This window comes from Meriones unguiculatus, chromosome 3 (assembly GCF_030254825.1).
Source record: "Meriones unguiculatus strain TT.TT164.6M chromosome 3, Bangor_MerUng_6.1, whole genome shotgun sequence".
Classification (NCBI taxonomy): Eukaryota; Metazoa; Chordata; class Mammalia; order Rodentia; family Muridae; genus Meriones; species Meriones unguiculatus.
The window spans coordinates 48,031,180-48,048,282 of record NC_083351.1 but is presented as its reverse complement, the minus strand read 5'-3'; the positions used below and the strand labels follow the sequence as shown (position 1 = coordinate 48,048,282).

The 17,103-nt window shown below is 40.5% G+C and overlaps 1 protein-coding gene across 1 annotated transcript in view; it reads left to right on the top strand.

Annotated features, from left to right (window-relative positions):
• Positions 1-16,556, top strand: part of LOC110541216 (thioredoxin domain-containing protein 8-like) — a 57,438-nt gene extending 40,882 nt beyond the window's left edge. Inside the window, exons 5-6 of the mRNA XM_021628007.2 lie at positions 12,944-13,012; positions 15,209-16,556. Of these exons, the coding sequence (XP_021483682.1) occupies positions 12,944-13,012; positions 15,209-15,271 (132 nt within the window). The 3' untranslated portion in view covers positions 15,272-16,556. The remainder of the gene's footprint in view (positions 1-12,943; positions 13,013-15,208) is intronic.
• The last annotated feature ends 547 nt before the right edge of the window (positions 16,557-17,103 follow it).

Here is a 17,103-nt window from a genome sequence, read left to right as displayed (position 1 = left end):
TTCCTGTCTGCTGGAAGTTTTCATGTAAGAAGTTGACTGGCAGGGACCCAATATAAGAAATGGCTGTAGTGAGGTAAGGTGAAGAGATGGCTCAGTCAGTAAACTTGTCACATAGACCTGAGTTTGAACCCCAAAGCTCACACCTGAAAAGCTAGGAGCGACAGTGTGCATTTGCAATCTCAGTGCTGGAGAGGCAAAAGCAGGAGAACCCTAAGGATTGCTGCCAGCGAGGATAGCCTAATTGATAGGTCCCACACCACATGAGAGATGCTTTCTCAAAAAACCTCTACATACATCTGTACAAATGTATATGCAGAGAGAGAGAGAGAGAGAGAGAGAGAGAGAGAGAGAGAGAGAGAGAGAGAGAACAAACTCCAGGTAGATAATAAACTGACTGTTATTCTTTTCTGCTATTACTTTGTGTTTTCATCTAAGCCTTAGACTGTTAGGCATCATGTTCCAGGAAGATTCACTGTGGTAAATAAGTTCATTCTTGTGATATCTTGTAGGTGAGGTACCCAAGACCCTTCCTAGTTTTTATACTACTACGATATCATGATTGTAGTACTCTATTGTGCGTGCACTAGTTCCCCTTCATCAAAAGAGAACCCATTCCAAGACCACCAGTGGATGCTCGGAACCACAGACCCTCCTGACTAAGCCTCCACCTAAGGTGGAAGGGTTGCCCTATTCATCTTTACCGTAGAGCTTAGAAACTTGCCTATCTTTTCATTCCTTAGTAAGTAAAGACTTTTTTACCTTTTCATGTAAAATGAATATTTTATAGCTTCTCTTTGACCACCAATCATTATTCTTACAGTTTGGCATCATTAGTCAGTAAAAACAGGGTTGCCTGAACATAAGCACTGATGATGAGACAACTAAATGCCTAATTGGCAGGTAGCAGGGACCATCCACTCCTTAAGCATGACATTTCATTATGCTTTTCAAAGTGGCATGTAATTTCAGGCTTCTTGTTTACTTCAGGAATTACCTATGTAATATTTTCAGGTCTTGGTTGCCTAGGTAACTGAAATCATAGAAAGTAAAACTGCACAAATAATATATTTTGATTAGACAGACAGATGGACAGACAGACAGATAACAAATTTGATTTGAGGACTATCCTAAATATCTACTAAAGGCTATAAATTCTCTTTAAAAAAAATCAACATACAGACATGTACTGATATATGCAGATGATTCTAATGGATACCATTCCTCTAAAATGGAGCAAAGGCTCCACTACAATAATAACATTGGTTTTGTGGTAGGCAGATGTCTGCAGAGTATAGGAAAGGAAGCAAAACAAAGAATTAGCAAGCCTTGGTCAACTGCTTATGCCCAAGCCAACTATCAAAAGTTAATTGCAACTTTCATGCCTTAGAGTAAAACGGTTCCCAAAGCACTTACATAGATAGGCCCACTAGTAAGAGCAATGAAAAAAATGGGCATATATATGCTAATAAACAAATTATTCACAATTGAATAATTAATAACAGAAGAAACCATTTGCTGGACTCTCACATTAAGTAGAAGAAAGTTCTTGCCCAGATGTCTGCAAACAGTAAGGTTCCTGTTGACCTTGTGGAAGTCATTTCCAACAAGGATATGCTATAAAAGAAAGCAGGCATAGAGACAAAAAGCATCCTATGTTATTTTCTAGTAAGAGGACAGGACTGAAGCAAGGCTCACACACAGTGACCTCAAAGTCAGGAGGAGATAATAGATGAAGCAAGAAATGAGGAAGGTGGTGGCCATGAAGAATCATCCCAAATGCTTATGTTCAACTACTTCAAAAATAAACGGTGCCTTGCCTTCTCCCCAGGGAACACTTGATCTGTCTCACTATCTCAGGAATTAGACAACTACTGTTCGAGTTCCTATATTTTTCTATTACTGAGTGATTTAGGATTGTAATAACCCACCCTAAGGCTCACTTTTCTTCTTTGTGAGATGAATACTTCATCACTCATCTTTGAAGTTTTGTCTTGAAATTTTTCAGTAAATGCACAGAAAGTGCCAAGCACTGGACTTAATGAATACCTTACAATATGGTTATTGTCATTGATTTTAAACTATTGTATTAAGTTATGGGTTACTGATGAGTTGTTTAACAATAAAGCTAGTGTCAGAACCTCAGGATCCAGCTGTGACTGTCTCTCTACAGATGTATAAATAAATATGAATTTTAAAATGAAGTTCATGAGAGGCCATTTAAACTCATCAAACACATGCAACTTCTGCTTACACTAGGTTGCCATCTGCTTACTCAGGAGGTTCCATCCTGCTACAGACAATAGCACACAGAGAATAAATCAGCCTAGTGGGGCTAAGAAAGTCTCACATGGTCTTCAGGTTCTTTAGATGCCAGCCAGCCCCAGGAACAGCCGATACTCTTGGCAGAGAATTGTAGAGTCCCCAAACTAAGCAAGAGGGAAGGAATGTTAGTAAGTGAGGCAGCTTTTCAGCTCTGTTTAGCAATACTTAGTACCACCGCCAAGGATGCTACAGTTGCCTTGGCAACTGAGAGGCTCTTACATGTCTCTTCTTCAGGCCAAAGATGAGGTGGATACAAATCAACCCAGTGTTGAGTTGCTTTTACTTAATGCTTAACATTTTGATCACTGAGGACTTTTGTATTAATTTTTAACAGTTAAATTTCTATCAAAATGTCATTTATCTTTGGTATATAGGAGGGCTTTGATTTTTTTGAGTTGATTTTGTATCCTGCCACTTTGCTGAAGGTGTTTATCAGCTGAAGGAGTTCTCTGGTTGAATTTTTGGGGTCGCTCGTGTATACTATCATATCATCTGCAAATAGTGACACTTTGACCTCTTCCTTTCCGATTTGTATCCCCTTGATCTCCTTTAGTTGTCTTATTGCTCTGGCTAGGACTTCAAGTACTATGTTGAAGAGATATGGGGACAATGGACAGCCTTGTCTTGTCCCTGATTTCAGTGGGATTGATTTAAGTTTCTCTCCATTGAGTTTGATGTTAGCTATAGGCTTGCTATATATTGCCTTTACTATGTTTAGGTATGTGCCTTGTATCCTTGATCTCTCCAAGACTTTAAACATGAATGGGTGTTGGATTTTGTCAAATGCTTTTTCGGCATCTAAGGAGATGATCATGTGGTTTTTCTCCTTCAGTTTGTTTATGTAGTGGATTACATTGATGGATTTCCGTATGTTGAACCACCCTTGCATGCCTGGGATGAAGCCTACTTGGTCATGGTGGATGATATCTTTGATGTGTTCTTGGATTCGGTTTGCAAGTATTTTATTGAGTATTTTTGCGTCAATGTTCATAAGAGAGATAGGCCTAAAGTTCTCTTTTTTTTTGTTGGGTCTTTGTGTGGTTTAGGTATTAAGGTGACTGTGGCTTCATAGAATGAGTTTGGTAGTGTTCCTTCTGTTTCTATTTTGTGGAATAGCTTGAAGAGAATTGGAGTTAGCACTTCTTTGAAGGTCTTGTAGAATTCTGCGCTGAAGCCATCTGGTCCAGGGCTTTTTTTGGAGGGGAGACTGTTAATGACTGCTTCGATTTCCTTGGGAGATATAGGGCTATTCAGTCTTTCTACCTGATCTTGACTTAGTTTTGGTAGATGGAATCTTTCAAGAAAATTATCCATTTCATTTAGATTCTCAAATTTTGTGGCATATAGGCTTTTGTAGTATGAACTAATAATTGTTTGGATTTCCTCAATGTCTGTGGTTATGTTCCCATTTTCATTTCTGATTTTGCTGATCTGGATAGTTTCTCTCTGCTTTTTAGTTAGTTTGGCTAAGGGTTTGTCTATCTTGTTGATTTTCTCAAAGAACCAGCTTTTTGTTTCATTGATTCTTTGGATAGTTTTATTTGTTTCTAGTTGATTGATTTCAGCCCTTAGTTTGATTATTTCCAGCCGTCTGCTCCTCTTGGGTGTATCTGCTTCTTTTTTTTCTAGGGTTTTCAGTTGGGCCATTAAGTTGTTTGTATGTGATGTTACGAATTTCTTCTTGCAGGCATTTAGTGCTATAAATTTTCCTCTGAGCACTGCTTTCAGTGTGTCCCATAAATTTGGGTATGTTGTGCCTTCCTTTTCATTGAATTCTAGGAAGTCTTTAATACCAAGTACACAATTATCCTAAATAAGTTTTATGGTTTGCTAAATGGAGAATCTGGCTTTAAAATAAAAAAAAAATATATGCTATTTAATTTTTAGATAGTTTTAGCTACATACTCTTCCTTTAAACTCCAAATTGTTATTTAGGAAGGATCTTTACAGAGAAAGTGAGTAGTAGACTAACAGGCTACTCTGTCATTATTGGTAGTGAGAGAATTATGAAAATGTAGATAGAAGGCGTGGAATGTCGAAATAGAACTCTAAAGCAGAGTATCTGAGAAATAGAGATTGAATATCTAATACCTGTTGTGAATATTTTTGACCAAGCATTTTGTGTCATTGAAAATGATATGGGGAACCCTAGAAGCTTGGTTAAGACAATTTATTTCTAATATCAGAGATCAGACCTCTACTCTTGCCTGATGCGTCTAAAACAAAACAGGGGAACTGTAGAGAGCTGCGGAATGCTATGCCTTAAAGATGGAGCTGGTTTCCGCCTTCCACCTTCCCGATGGTGAGTGCTCTCTGTCACGAACAATTCCACATTTGGCTAAGGCTGAGGATCTGGCTTGCTTCCATGTATGTGGACCTATCTGCATTGCCCACGTGGCACGCCTGGGTTGGCTACCCAGAGGCTATTTAAGCTGTGGGCTGGCTTTCCCCAGGGTCCGAGGATTGTTCAAGGTTCCTGAATAAACTGCATTGAAAAAAAAAAAAACAAAATGTCATTTATCTTTATTACTGATGATTTCCCACACTTTACATTTTCTACCCAGTCCTGTTCATCATCTCTGAATTTTCAATTGTTGAGTGATAGCAGTGTTTCATTTGGTCATTTAAAAAAAAAAAGCCTCATGAACAAGCTGTACTTAGGATTTAGTGCATCAAAGAATAAAAGTAAGTGTGGGGGGAGCAAACTCATTAGTGGGCTCCAGAAAGATCTTTTGATGTCCCCTCTTGTCAAAAGACACATATGTGTGTGCTTTCTCTTCAACACATCTGCTTAGTGATGCCCATTTCAGCTCAGAGCCTGAGAAGGTCTCCATAGTAACAAGGATGCTTGTCACACACACATCTTGCTACATAGCCATTGCTACAATAAATCTAGATGCATGCTCCAGTTTTGGTATTTATACAAAGCAACTCAACACCAAGTGTGGCCCAATCCATCACCCATCAGTCACCAGCATCATATTGGAGATCCATAGGCCTGGGAGCTCATGAAGTAGTTAAAGGGTTGGTGATTTATGAGAAATGGGAAGACTCAAGAACAAATTGTACTCAGAGTTAAGATTTATTGCATCAAAGAATATTGAATAAGAGCAACTGGGGCAGGGGGAATATTCATTAGTGGGATCCAGAAAGATCGCTTGATGCCTTCTCTTGTTAGAGGACACAGATTGTCCCTGTGACATGCACGGCATAAGCAACCAGACATTAGCTCTTTTCTCACAATGAGTCACGCAGATAAGCAAAATAGGACCTGTTGTCGTGAATACTTCTGGTGGTAAGTGGTGCTCATAGAAGATCATAGCTGGAACACATGTGGAGAGTGATTCTCTTGAAGTCTAGCCCTTGAGATGGCCAGCCTGTGAAAGGATCTAGGGCTGCACATGTGAAGCTTAACTGCCCAGATTTTTAAAAGGTCCTGCTGCTTTGCAGAACTCTCAAGGCCTAAAAGTGAGGACAGGGTGGTGGTGGCTTTTCTCCTGTCTGAAGAAGGGAAGGTGGGTTCAGTTTCCTGGGATGTCTATAAGGACTGAGGGGAAAAGATTAGCTGTGCTCTTGATCAGAGCACCTCAGAAAGAAAGAGAATAGACAGGGGCTTACTCCTTCATCTAGGCTGAAAAGACACTCAACTCTGGACTTGGGTGGGTGGGGGTGGGAATGTAGATAAGCCAAGACTTGTAGAAAATCCAAAGCTGGACATCTGAGTAGATTTTCCCAATGGAAATGTGGGGAAGGGTATAAATTATTGAGAAGAGCGACCCTGGAAGCTGTGTTTACTCCAAAGAACAAAGTCCCATTCCACACTCCCAGTGATTGCAGAAGTTCAGCTCTGGCAGCCACAGTCCAAAATCACCTTTCCTAGTCTCAGTGTAGCTTAAAATGAACCCCAACAACATCATACCCCATCCTGCCACACTACATCAAGGACATGGCCCTGCAACAGCACCAAATGTCTGCTCAACAGAACCAGCTGATGGCACAGATAAGAATTTACACACTCCAGCTGACCCTCCACCTATTGACAAATGAACTCACACAGGAGCACAGCCATGCCTGTTTGTTCATTTAGCTCTGTGTCTGCTTTTGCATTTCCACAACAAATCTGAATAGCCTACAAACCCCTAATGAGTATTATCTGAACAAAAGAGGTTGGCTACCACCACAGTAAAAGAAATGTATTTTGTCATCATTTGAATCGCTGATGCCCAAAGAGTAGGACATGGAAGCAGCTTCAAGAAAATGAGTAAATTACTGTGTTCCTGTTAGAACAAATTCAAAAGAGACAAGTGGTGAGAACATGAGCCAACTACAAATATTTGCCCTAATCTCAAATTTGAAGGCATGTCTTCCAGATGCCTTCTCAATATATTAGCCAACTCCAAAGACTTTAGTGAACTATTTGCATTTCCAAGGTCTGCCTGAGGCATAGGAAAGCCAGTGAGATTCTGTATGAGGTTCATAATGTAAGTGGTTCTAGAGAGATAAGGGGTTGAGTCAGAAGAAGGAAGCAAGATAGAATCAACAGCAACTACTATTGTCTCCTCAGGTGAGGCAGCTTTTAAAACTTCTATCATTAAAGTTAACTTTTCCATCTTATTCAAACCATCTTTTAAAATGAGAAGGCATTTTCCTTTTATTCATGCTATAATAAATTAGAAAATTGTATTTATCATGCTATGATAAATTAGAAATTGTATTACCAAAGAGGTCTTGGGGTGGTTGGTTTGTGCTGTTTATTTTATTTTATTTTATTTTTATGGTTGTACAGTTGCTGGTACTTTAGAGATTTCTGCTGCTGGGCATTCACTTCTCCTTTGAGGTAGTCAAGCCCCTTGCACACTGGGCTGGGCTGAAGGGAGGGTAGTTTAGCCTGTAAAGAACATGCCTGGGAATAGTTTTGGGAAATTGGTTCTGTTTATTGGGGTAAGGGAGGTATTTATGCCCCTGGGGAAGTGGCCACGATCTCTGGGGCAAGGTTTGTTTAGCTATGTCCCATTGGCCAGGGCTGGGGTGTTGGAAGATGCTTCATCTGCATACTCAAGGAGCTGTTGGTCTAGGGATGGAGTGGGGAGAACCCTTATGAAGTCAACCAAGGAGTGAAACCTGCTAACTGTCAGAGTAAAAATTCTTACTAGGGTTGATGATGGGAAAACTGTCAGCCTAGGTGGATCTTATCATTTTTGTTGCAATTATTTCTAGCATTCAGCAACAGTACCTGAAGAATGACCTAGCTTTGTGATACCAGGTTGGGAGAGGGCAGGTAGCCAACTCCTGACATCCTCATGGTTTGAGGTATTCGAGGTTGAAGCTTCCTTCCATAACCCTGGCCCAGTACAGCCCCATGGCTGCTATTGTTAACTTGCTGATGTTAACTAAGTACAAATATCTGGGAAATTGACGAGCTCAATCCAGACCATGCGGATGGTCCAAATATAACTTCAGTATTCACTCAACCAAAATTATACTTCAACCTAGCAAGGCGTTTTATTCTAATTTTTGACTCTCAGACATTCATCAGGAAGAAAACAGTCTTCGAGGCCTTCACATTTTCCTAGTAACAGCAATAGACACTTGATGTAAATGTCAGAATGTTTTTGGCATAGGAAATACTGGCTCTAGTTAAACCTAAGTGATAGGTAAATCATGAAAGAGTCACTTTTATACTCTATTTTTCTGTGTGTTTCAAAATGTCCGTAATGAAAGTTGTTTTAAATCATGTTGGATTTGGGTAGTCCTTTAGTCCTGAATAGTCTCCCTCCTCCCAATGCCTCAAAAAACAAGCTCTTATCTTTTTTGTTGCAATTATTTCTATCATGCAGCAGCAGCAGCATGAAAAATGACCTAGCTAGGTTTGGCGACATACCTGTAATTCTATCACTTGGTTGCCTGAAGCAAGAGAATTGCAAGTGCAAGGCTAGCCTGAGATTCATAGTGAGACCCTATCTCAAAGGTGTGAGGGGGAGAAGAAATTTTTAAAATAAAGGTGGCATAAGAGAGCTGTAAACTCACTCCCTGATACTTCTGATTGAAGCCTTTGAGATATTAAAAGGAAGAAACACTTTGGTCAGAATACACATGAACCATTGAACTTACTTATAAGTGGATTCCACATTCTTGCATGCATCCAATAACATATCAAAAATGTTTGGAAAAATGTATATACTGAAAATGTACAAACTTGTCTTTCACGTTATTATTCCTAAAACAATGCAGGGTAACAACTCTTTACACAGCACTTATATTGTAGCGGTTGTTATATATAATCTAGAGAGGATTAAAAGTTTATGAGAAAACAAGTCTGGGTTCTAGGCAAGCACTCTGGAGCATTTGTGGACTTTAACGTTCCCCTAAACCTCAGTGATATCCCAGGACAATTGCATAGCTCTCCTTAGCAAGGCCCCCTGCATAAGCTCTGACCAGCAGCTGTTCCTCATTTAGTCAGTCTGCTTACTAACTTCCCAAATGCAAAGCCCACTAGACAGGGATACATGCCACATGGATGCAACCTTTGTCTTTGGTCTACTAGACAAAGAATACAGCACTGAGGGTGTAGCCTGGTGGTAGAACTCCTCCCTAGCATGTGTGAAGGGCCTAGGTTCAGTTCTCCAGCATGACAAAGGAAAGTAGAAGGAAGGAAGGAAAAAGAAAGGTTGGCAAGAAAGTGGGAAGGAAGGAGTTACTTCCCTGATGCTGTGATAAAATACCCTAACAAAAAATCAACTTAGAAGAGAAACGATTCAATTTTGCTTCTAATTCTATGTATAGACATCATGGCAGGGAAGTTGGGGCAGCAAGAACTTACAGCAGCTAGTCAAATGATATCTGCTGTCACAAAGAGAGAACAGTGAGTGTGCGCATGCTTTACTTATACAGTCCAAGATCCCATTGAATGATGCCATCCACAGCGACTGGATCTTCCTACCTCAATTGATGTAATCAAGATAATCATCACAGGCATGCCCAAAACCCATCTCCAGGTGATTCTAGGGTCTATGAAGTTGTCAGTTAACACTCTAAGGGTCCAGTAGATACAGAAAGAACAACCCCTGACTCAAGTAGCATGCAAACAACAAAGGGTATTTATTCTGCAGAAGACTAGCATGCTGGGGCCACCACCCTCATAACATGGCAGCAACTCCAGAGGAGTTGAAGGCCCCTTTTAAATCCAGAGAGGGGGATTCCTACTGTAGGTTTATATCTCGGCTGGGATTGGCTGGTGCCATGGAGGCTACGTGACTTCGATTGGGGCTTGGTCTTTGCTGTGAAGACTACGTGACTCTGATCAGGGCTTAGGTGCTTCTCAGACCAGTAGCTAGGCAACCTTACCTCCCTAGGTCAATTGTTCTGGCCAAGACAGTTTCTGTGGTTTTTCCTGCAATTCAAGTTTCTTTTTCTGAGGAACAGAAAACTCAGGCCTGGTCTGTCTAGCAAGAAAATGAATATTTAACCAGGCCCTCTCAACACTAATCATCAGAGAGATAGATAACAATTCTTGAAATTTAATGTTATCCAGAGTCTTGAACTCATATTTCAGTGACCAAAATTGAGTGAAGCTGAGCTTTTTCTAATAAAGGCTAATTTATGTGAGAGTTACAAACTAGACACTAAAAATATAATGAAAAATTATAATCTCCATTCTTGAGCTAATGGGTAGACAGATGACAAAATCAATAACATCATAGCAGAAAGTTCAGAGTGCAATAGATGGAAAAGAAAATGCTTCAGAAGGCTTCATGGAATAGCTATCATCAGGGAGGGATGGGACTAGATGAGAAGCAGAGAGTTATAGCTTGGCATGGGTGTGCATCCGAAATCATTTCCATACTTATACAACAATGGCATAAAATTATCAGTAATGCATGAGCTCCTAGGGGATTGTAGCTTTTTGTTCACAATGATCTGGCTCACTGTAGGTACTCATTAAGTGCAAGTTCTAAAAGCAAACTATGTGAGTATCCTTAAGCCAAATATACAAAGTCAGAAATGTTCCAAAATCTGATATTTTGTACCAGCATGATGCTGTAAGACTGATCTTTCAATGAACACAGACTTAGTTTCATGAAAAAAATTAGAAAAAGCATTGTATAAAATTACTGCCTTGGTTAGCATTAAATGTCAACTTGACACAGGCTAGGGTCATCTTGGAAAAAGAAATGTCAATTGAGGAACTGCCTGAGTCAGGTTGGTCTGTGGGCATGCCTTGTTTATTGATTGATGTAGGAGTAACCAGCCCAACATTGGTGGCACCATTCCTTAGTCAGTGGTCCAGGGCTGTTTAAAGCTAAGCATAAAACAGAAAGTGATCCAGAGATTGAGCCAACAAGCATCATTCCCCCGTGGTTCCTGATTCCAGGTAGCGGTAGCCTTGCACTACTGCTCATCATCTCAGTGACAGATTGCAATATGGAAGTTGTGAGATGAAATAATTCCTAACCTCTAAGTTGCTTTTGGTAAGAGTGTTTTATCATAGCAACATAAAGGAATCTAAAGCAGGCTATGTATAGATGATACACGTGAAACATAAACAAATTTCAGGTTAGATTTTAGACCCATTCCTAAGATATCCCATTTATTTTCAAATATTTCAAGATCTGAAATGTTTGCAGCTAAGCACTTCAAACAAAGGGTTCTCAATCTGTGTATCTTAAGCAAATAAATCCTATCTGAAATATCCCTGGAGTTCAGAGTTCATGTAATGAATGGTGGTGAGGTGAGGAGACAAAATTTAGACATCATTAGAAGAGTGGATTTTTGTGGAGAGGGAAAAAACAGTGAAGGAGCTTGGAAATGATCTTGTAAGTACATTTGTGGTTTTGCGAGTCATGGTGGAGAGGGATATAAAATGCACAAAACTGAATACGAAAGTTATGTGATTATTGCTGTAGTCCACTTTAAAAGTTACCAACTGGAGAGCAAAGGCAACGTCATTTAAAGCCATGGGAATGGCTGACATGACAGACTGGTGATACCAAGTGTCAAGGATGTGGAGGAACTCATCCTCTGTCAGGACAGTTTCTGGAGCTAGGAATGCTTGGTAGCTGGTAGAATGCTTGCCTAGCTGACCCTGGGTTAGTCCTCAGCATGGCATAAACAGAGTGTGGTTGTGCACACAACAAATCATAGCCATCCTTGGGTATATTGTAAGGTGAAGACCAGCCTGAGTTACATGAGATCCTGTCAGAGATAGAGAGATTGATCCCAGAAGCATCATTCCCCATTCCCCATAGCCCAAGTGGATAAATTACATTATACTCATGCAAAGGAATACTGAAATTCATACAGACTACTGTTCAACAGATAAATAACATGAGTGAAGGAAGTTAGACATATGATACATTCTGTAGAATTTTGCTTGTAAAGTTCAAAAGTATGCAAAAGCAACTCATTGTGAAAATTGAGAATTGAGGTTGCTTTTGAGCATAGATAAGGTAATGATATGAGAGATATGATTTTTTTTCCATAATACTCTAAGGTTTTACTAAGAAGTTATGGAATTTTGTGAAATTCTGGCTCATATGATATGGTAGGTGACAGTCTCCTGTGGTAGATTCGGTGTATCTCCAGAAAGATGTTAGACTCCACGTTAGCCATGGTTCTCGTTGCTCCTGGATGTTCTTGGTGGCTGTACAGCAGGAATCTCATAACGGCAAAATCAGGCAAATCACCCCTCTCCAGAGATGTGCACTATTTTTTTGCACTCCATAGCTTCTACCATCCCACTATGAGATGCAGATTTTTTTCAGTAAAAGGATTCTCTGTAGAGTGAACCCCAACCTTCCCTTTTGAGTTCACACTGTCCTTTGAAGTAGGAAGTGGGCTGAAATAAGCGGACAAAACATTATCCACTGAGGTTATTTCCAAGCGATAAGATAAACACCTTGTAATGGGGCCCTGGGAGTCCAGAAGACCATTTAGAATTGCATGGTGGTAGTCATGGAAACAGACACACCCTCTCTTCTCTGGAAATGCTCTGCTTCCCTCATATGGTGTCTAATTGCCTCAGACTCCCCTGTAGCAAAAGAAAGGATGAAGATTTAGGAGGATCCTGGGACACAGAGTCCAAAAGAAGGTCAAGTGAGAGCCACTGTTTTGTAATGATGCCTGCCCTTCCAGCTCCCATGGGAAAAACAGAGACTGAAGTGGAAAGCAAAACCCTGCGTTCCATTCCAGCTCTGGCTTGAGGCAAGAGACAAAGTCCCTTTAGGACCCGAATGTGAAACTCCCTTCGTGCTGCAGAGCCACTCTCCAGTTGGCATCAGACCAACAGGAAGAACAAGGTCTAGTATAGCCCAGGCTGAACTCAAATTCACCATGAAGTTCATGATGACCTTGAACTTCTGATCCTCCCTCATCCTTCACCTCCTGAGTGCTGGGATTACAGGAGTACAGCACCTCAGTTGGTTTATGAGGTGTTGGGGACCAAACCCAGGACTTTAGGCAAACATTTTGCAAAGTGACATTTCCTCAGCCCTGAAAAGGAGCCCATTGGCAGATCCTTTCTGATACCTTCCTTCCCTGGTCAGAACCCAGGAGAACTATTTATAGGAAGATGAATACATACCGGCAACTCAGATAAATCATGAAATTCTGCACCCACACATAGGTCACTCTATTCTCAAGACTCAAAAGAACAATGTGCTGCTATGTCAGAAATGGACTGGAGAGCAGGAAGGTAAGTGAAATGAGACCAAGATGGAAGTAATCCACACTTGGGGGTTGCATTCAGGAAGTAAATAAAATGGTGGACCCAGAAGGGATGCTACTGAGTGGGAACGCAGAAACAGGAGGTGTGGGGACAGTTACTTCTCTGCAGCATACTGAGCACAGAGGTTTGTTCTGGAATTTTCCAGCCCCTACTGTGGGTGCTAGCTTTAAACTCTACTTTATTTGGATTGTCATGCCTCTATCTCCCTTTTCCACCCCAATCCCTTCCAACACCAGGTAGGAGAAAAAGAATGTTAGTGGGGACAGGGGGTGTAGTTCTCTTTGGCTACTCCCTGCTGTTTAGGATGGTTGGATTCCTTGGGACAAGTCCAGTCTTTGTTTCAGGATATCTCCAACAACAACAATTTCTCCTCCTCCTCTTCCTCCTCTTCCTCCTCCTCCTCCTCCTTCTCCTCTTCTTCTCCTTCTTTTCCTTCTCCTTCTCCTCCTCCTTCTTTTTCTCCTCAAACTGCAACAACGACGACCAGAAACAGGAGGGGGAGCACCAGCATTCTCCTTACTTGGAATGGACCCCTCAGTCTGGGTTCTGGCATTTATCCCCTCTCCAGGGTTCTCAGCATTAAACTATTTGAAGCTGGCAAAGAACCCCTCTCAGAGCCTACATGAGGCAGTTTGCTACTGTGAACAATCTGAATGAGTCCCATATCTCACACCTGGTATTAAAACAAAACCTTGTTTACAGTAATATAAGTGAGTTTTCAAAGACACCAAAACTTCCACTACAACTTACTCCAAAGTCCTAACACATTCCTGGCTTCAAAACCTGCTTATTGGGGGTTGGAGAGGTGACTCAGTAGTTAAGAACACTATCTGTTCTTCCAGAAGACCAGGGTTCAAGTCCCAGCACCCAAATGGTAGCTTACAACTGTATGTAATTCTAGTTCCAGAAAATCTGGAACTACACACTCACACAGACATACATGTAAGCAAAACACCAATGTATATAAAATAAGAATAAAAATAAATTACTTTAAGAGATAGTTTTAAAACTCCTGCTTACCAAGAGCTCAACTTCACCTGATCTTTGCCTCAGTTTATTTACATGCTTCCATCAATCCAAATGACTAATACACTTAGTAGTGATGTGATAGTGGGTTGAAAGGGCAGGTTAATGTCCTTATTAAGTGCATTGTGCTCACGTGTGTGTGTTTTTATGAGTGTACGTGAGTACCTGTGGAAGTCAGAAAACAACCTCAGCATGGTTCCTCAGGAACCATCCATCTTGATGGTTTTGGGTCTCTCACTGGCTTGGAGATCACCAATTAGTCTAGACTGGCTGTCCATCAAGACTCAGGGATCCACCTGTCTCCACCTCCCCAGCTCTAGGATTGCTCTCACACACAGTCTCTCACTCCACCTCACTTTTTTAGCGGGGTTCTTGGGAATTAAACTTAGTAACTCATGCTTTTGTATCAAGCACTTCACCAGCTAAGCTGTATCCCCAAATCAAACATAGACCTATTTAAAAAGATGTTTCAGCAGGGCATGTTTTCGGTATGCCTGTAATCCCAGCACTTTATGTGTGGAGGCAGGAGAATCAGCACTTTACGGTCAGAGTTGGCTGCCTAAAACCTGTATCGAAAAGAGAAGGAGAGTCCGTTATTTCATATACTACTAAAAAATACTGCAATTAAAATATGCCATACACTATAAAGTGTACCCTGAGTTGAGGTTGGAGGAAATATGCACTTGTTGGACTCAATTCTATAACCATGACCTGGGCGGAAGTCACAAAAAGATTTTTAGTTTTAGAAAACTGTGTATATAAATGAACAAGCCCTTGATGCCAATACATAAAAAGCTCTGAGGTCAAGGACTGGGCTCCTTCCTCTCCAGCACGGTTGTATGTTTTTTGGTCATACATTAAGAATTGTAAATACTTACAATTCTGGAGAAATACTCATATCACCCATTTGAAAGAGTATCACATTGCTTATGGCTATACCGCCTGAATGTACCTGATCTTGTGACAATAAAAGGTCATGAATTTAATCTACTTAATGTGTATTTGTACTTGAAGTGTCTTAAAATTATGGAAATGAGAAACAATGTTACAGATCATACACAAAACTCCTTGACACTTTGATGTCTTTGCAATGCTTGAATCAATAAAGATTTTTGTGCCTTTGTGTATTTGAAACAGATTTTTGAATTTCATGGAGCTGACATTAAAACACTGGAAGAGAAGATTCAAGAGCTAATGTAAACTGCCACCCAAAACCAAATATACCTGTGACATTTTCTAAAGCAACAGCAAATTTTGTGTTTTGGTTTTCAGCATGTCCTGTCACTCTCTCCTGATGTTTTGTAAGAGGAATATAGTATTACTATCCTCCCAAGACTTTGCTTGAAACCATTGCTGTCCCGGAACTATGTTACTGTTCTCTTTAGTCAGCCATGCTCTGGGCATGTTCCTTGGGTGATGTTTTCATGACCTTCCCATGTAAAGCTAAGTAATAGCAAATCACCAAGCTTTCTAGAGATAGCAAAGATGCAGCTCACAGGATAAACAAACTTGGCTATTCTTAGGTATGCCACGGTTGGGGGAGCGTTGCTTCCTTTTCTACTATTTTGTTTTTTTTTGGGGGGGGGTAAGAATTAAGTCCAAGGCCTCACACATGCTAAGCAAGGACTCTTAACCATTGAACTGCACCCGGAGATATTACTTGTCCCAGGTTGCTTTCTATTGTGTGATAAACACCAAGGCAACTTTGGAGCACACAGTCCTGTATGGGACATACTCATCAAACTCTTCCATGGGGATCTATGTGAAAGATGGATGGCTTCAAGGAAGCTGTCCTCTAGACAGCACAAACCTGATGCACATAGAAATTCACAGACACTGTAGCAGCATACATAAGACCAACACATGCCCAAGCCAGATGAGGTCCCAGCACTAGAAGGGTAAAGTAGATCAGTCTCTGATCCTTGAAAATCTATCTGCAATTGATACCTACTGACAAGGGAAAAATCAGTATTTACCAATAAGCATATTAACTTCAGGTCAGGCCCACACTCAGGGGTAAGTTGACCAACAAGAAATTAACCCAATAGTATTTGTGTAGACCTTTTTTTGTATTATTTTGTGGGGGAGGAGCTTTGCTTTATTTTGTCCTGTCTTGTTAATCTTGTAATTATTTTGATTTTCCATTTTTGTGTTTGGGGGGTATTTTGGAGTTTGGGGGGTGTTTGTTTTAAAGAAAGAACATGTAGAGAGAAAAAGTAGAGGTGGAAGGGTCTGGGAGGAAATTGGGGAGGAGAAGAACATGATCGATATGTATTGTATGAAAAAAATTGTTTTTTTAATTTAAAAATATTTCCTTACTCATGGGGAAAAAAAGTCATGAAGTAATTTGATGGCTTTCTCGATTTTTTTCCAGAAGATTCTGTTAGGTCCCTGACTGTGGGATGCCTGAATTGAAACTAAGGGTTGAAGGAATGTGATATAGTTGAGCATCTACAATAATGTCAGACTTTTTGTTGTAACTCTACCAGACACACTCTCTGCTTAATAAAATTAAGGATCAAAAAAAATTTCGGATCCTGTCTCAAAAATTTTTCAGATCTGTGCTCATTTTAGTGAGTCACTTATGTTTGGCCTGGGGATAGAGCACTTGCTTAGAATGCTGAACGCCATGGGTTCATTTCCTAGTTCTTCACAAAAAATGAAGGAGCAGAGAAGAAAGAAGAGGAAGGGAGGAGCAGAGAAAGTAGAAGGATGGAGGTATGTATGAAAACTGCAGTTGTCAAATCAGATTTTGCCTCTTTCCATTTTAAACTAGAGATTGTATTGTTCATGATGCTTTGCACTTTTTAGTCCAGACAGCAGCCTTTGTAATATGAAGAGACTGAGAGCTCCAAGTGCTTATCTCAAGCCTGAAATTCTCTTCCCACATTCTAGCCTTCCCATAGGACAGCCAGGGCTGCCGAGAGATACCCTGACTCAAACCGTAATATTAATCCACTAATCACCTCTTAAACATCCCTCATCTAACACTGGTACTCTGAGGGTTATGTTTCCAACACATTAACTCTTGG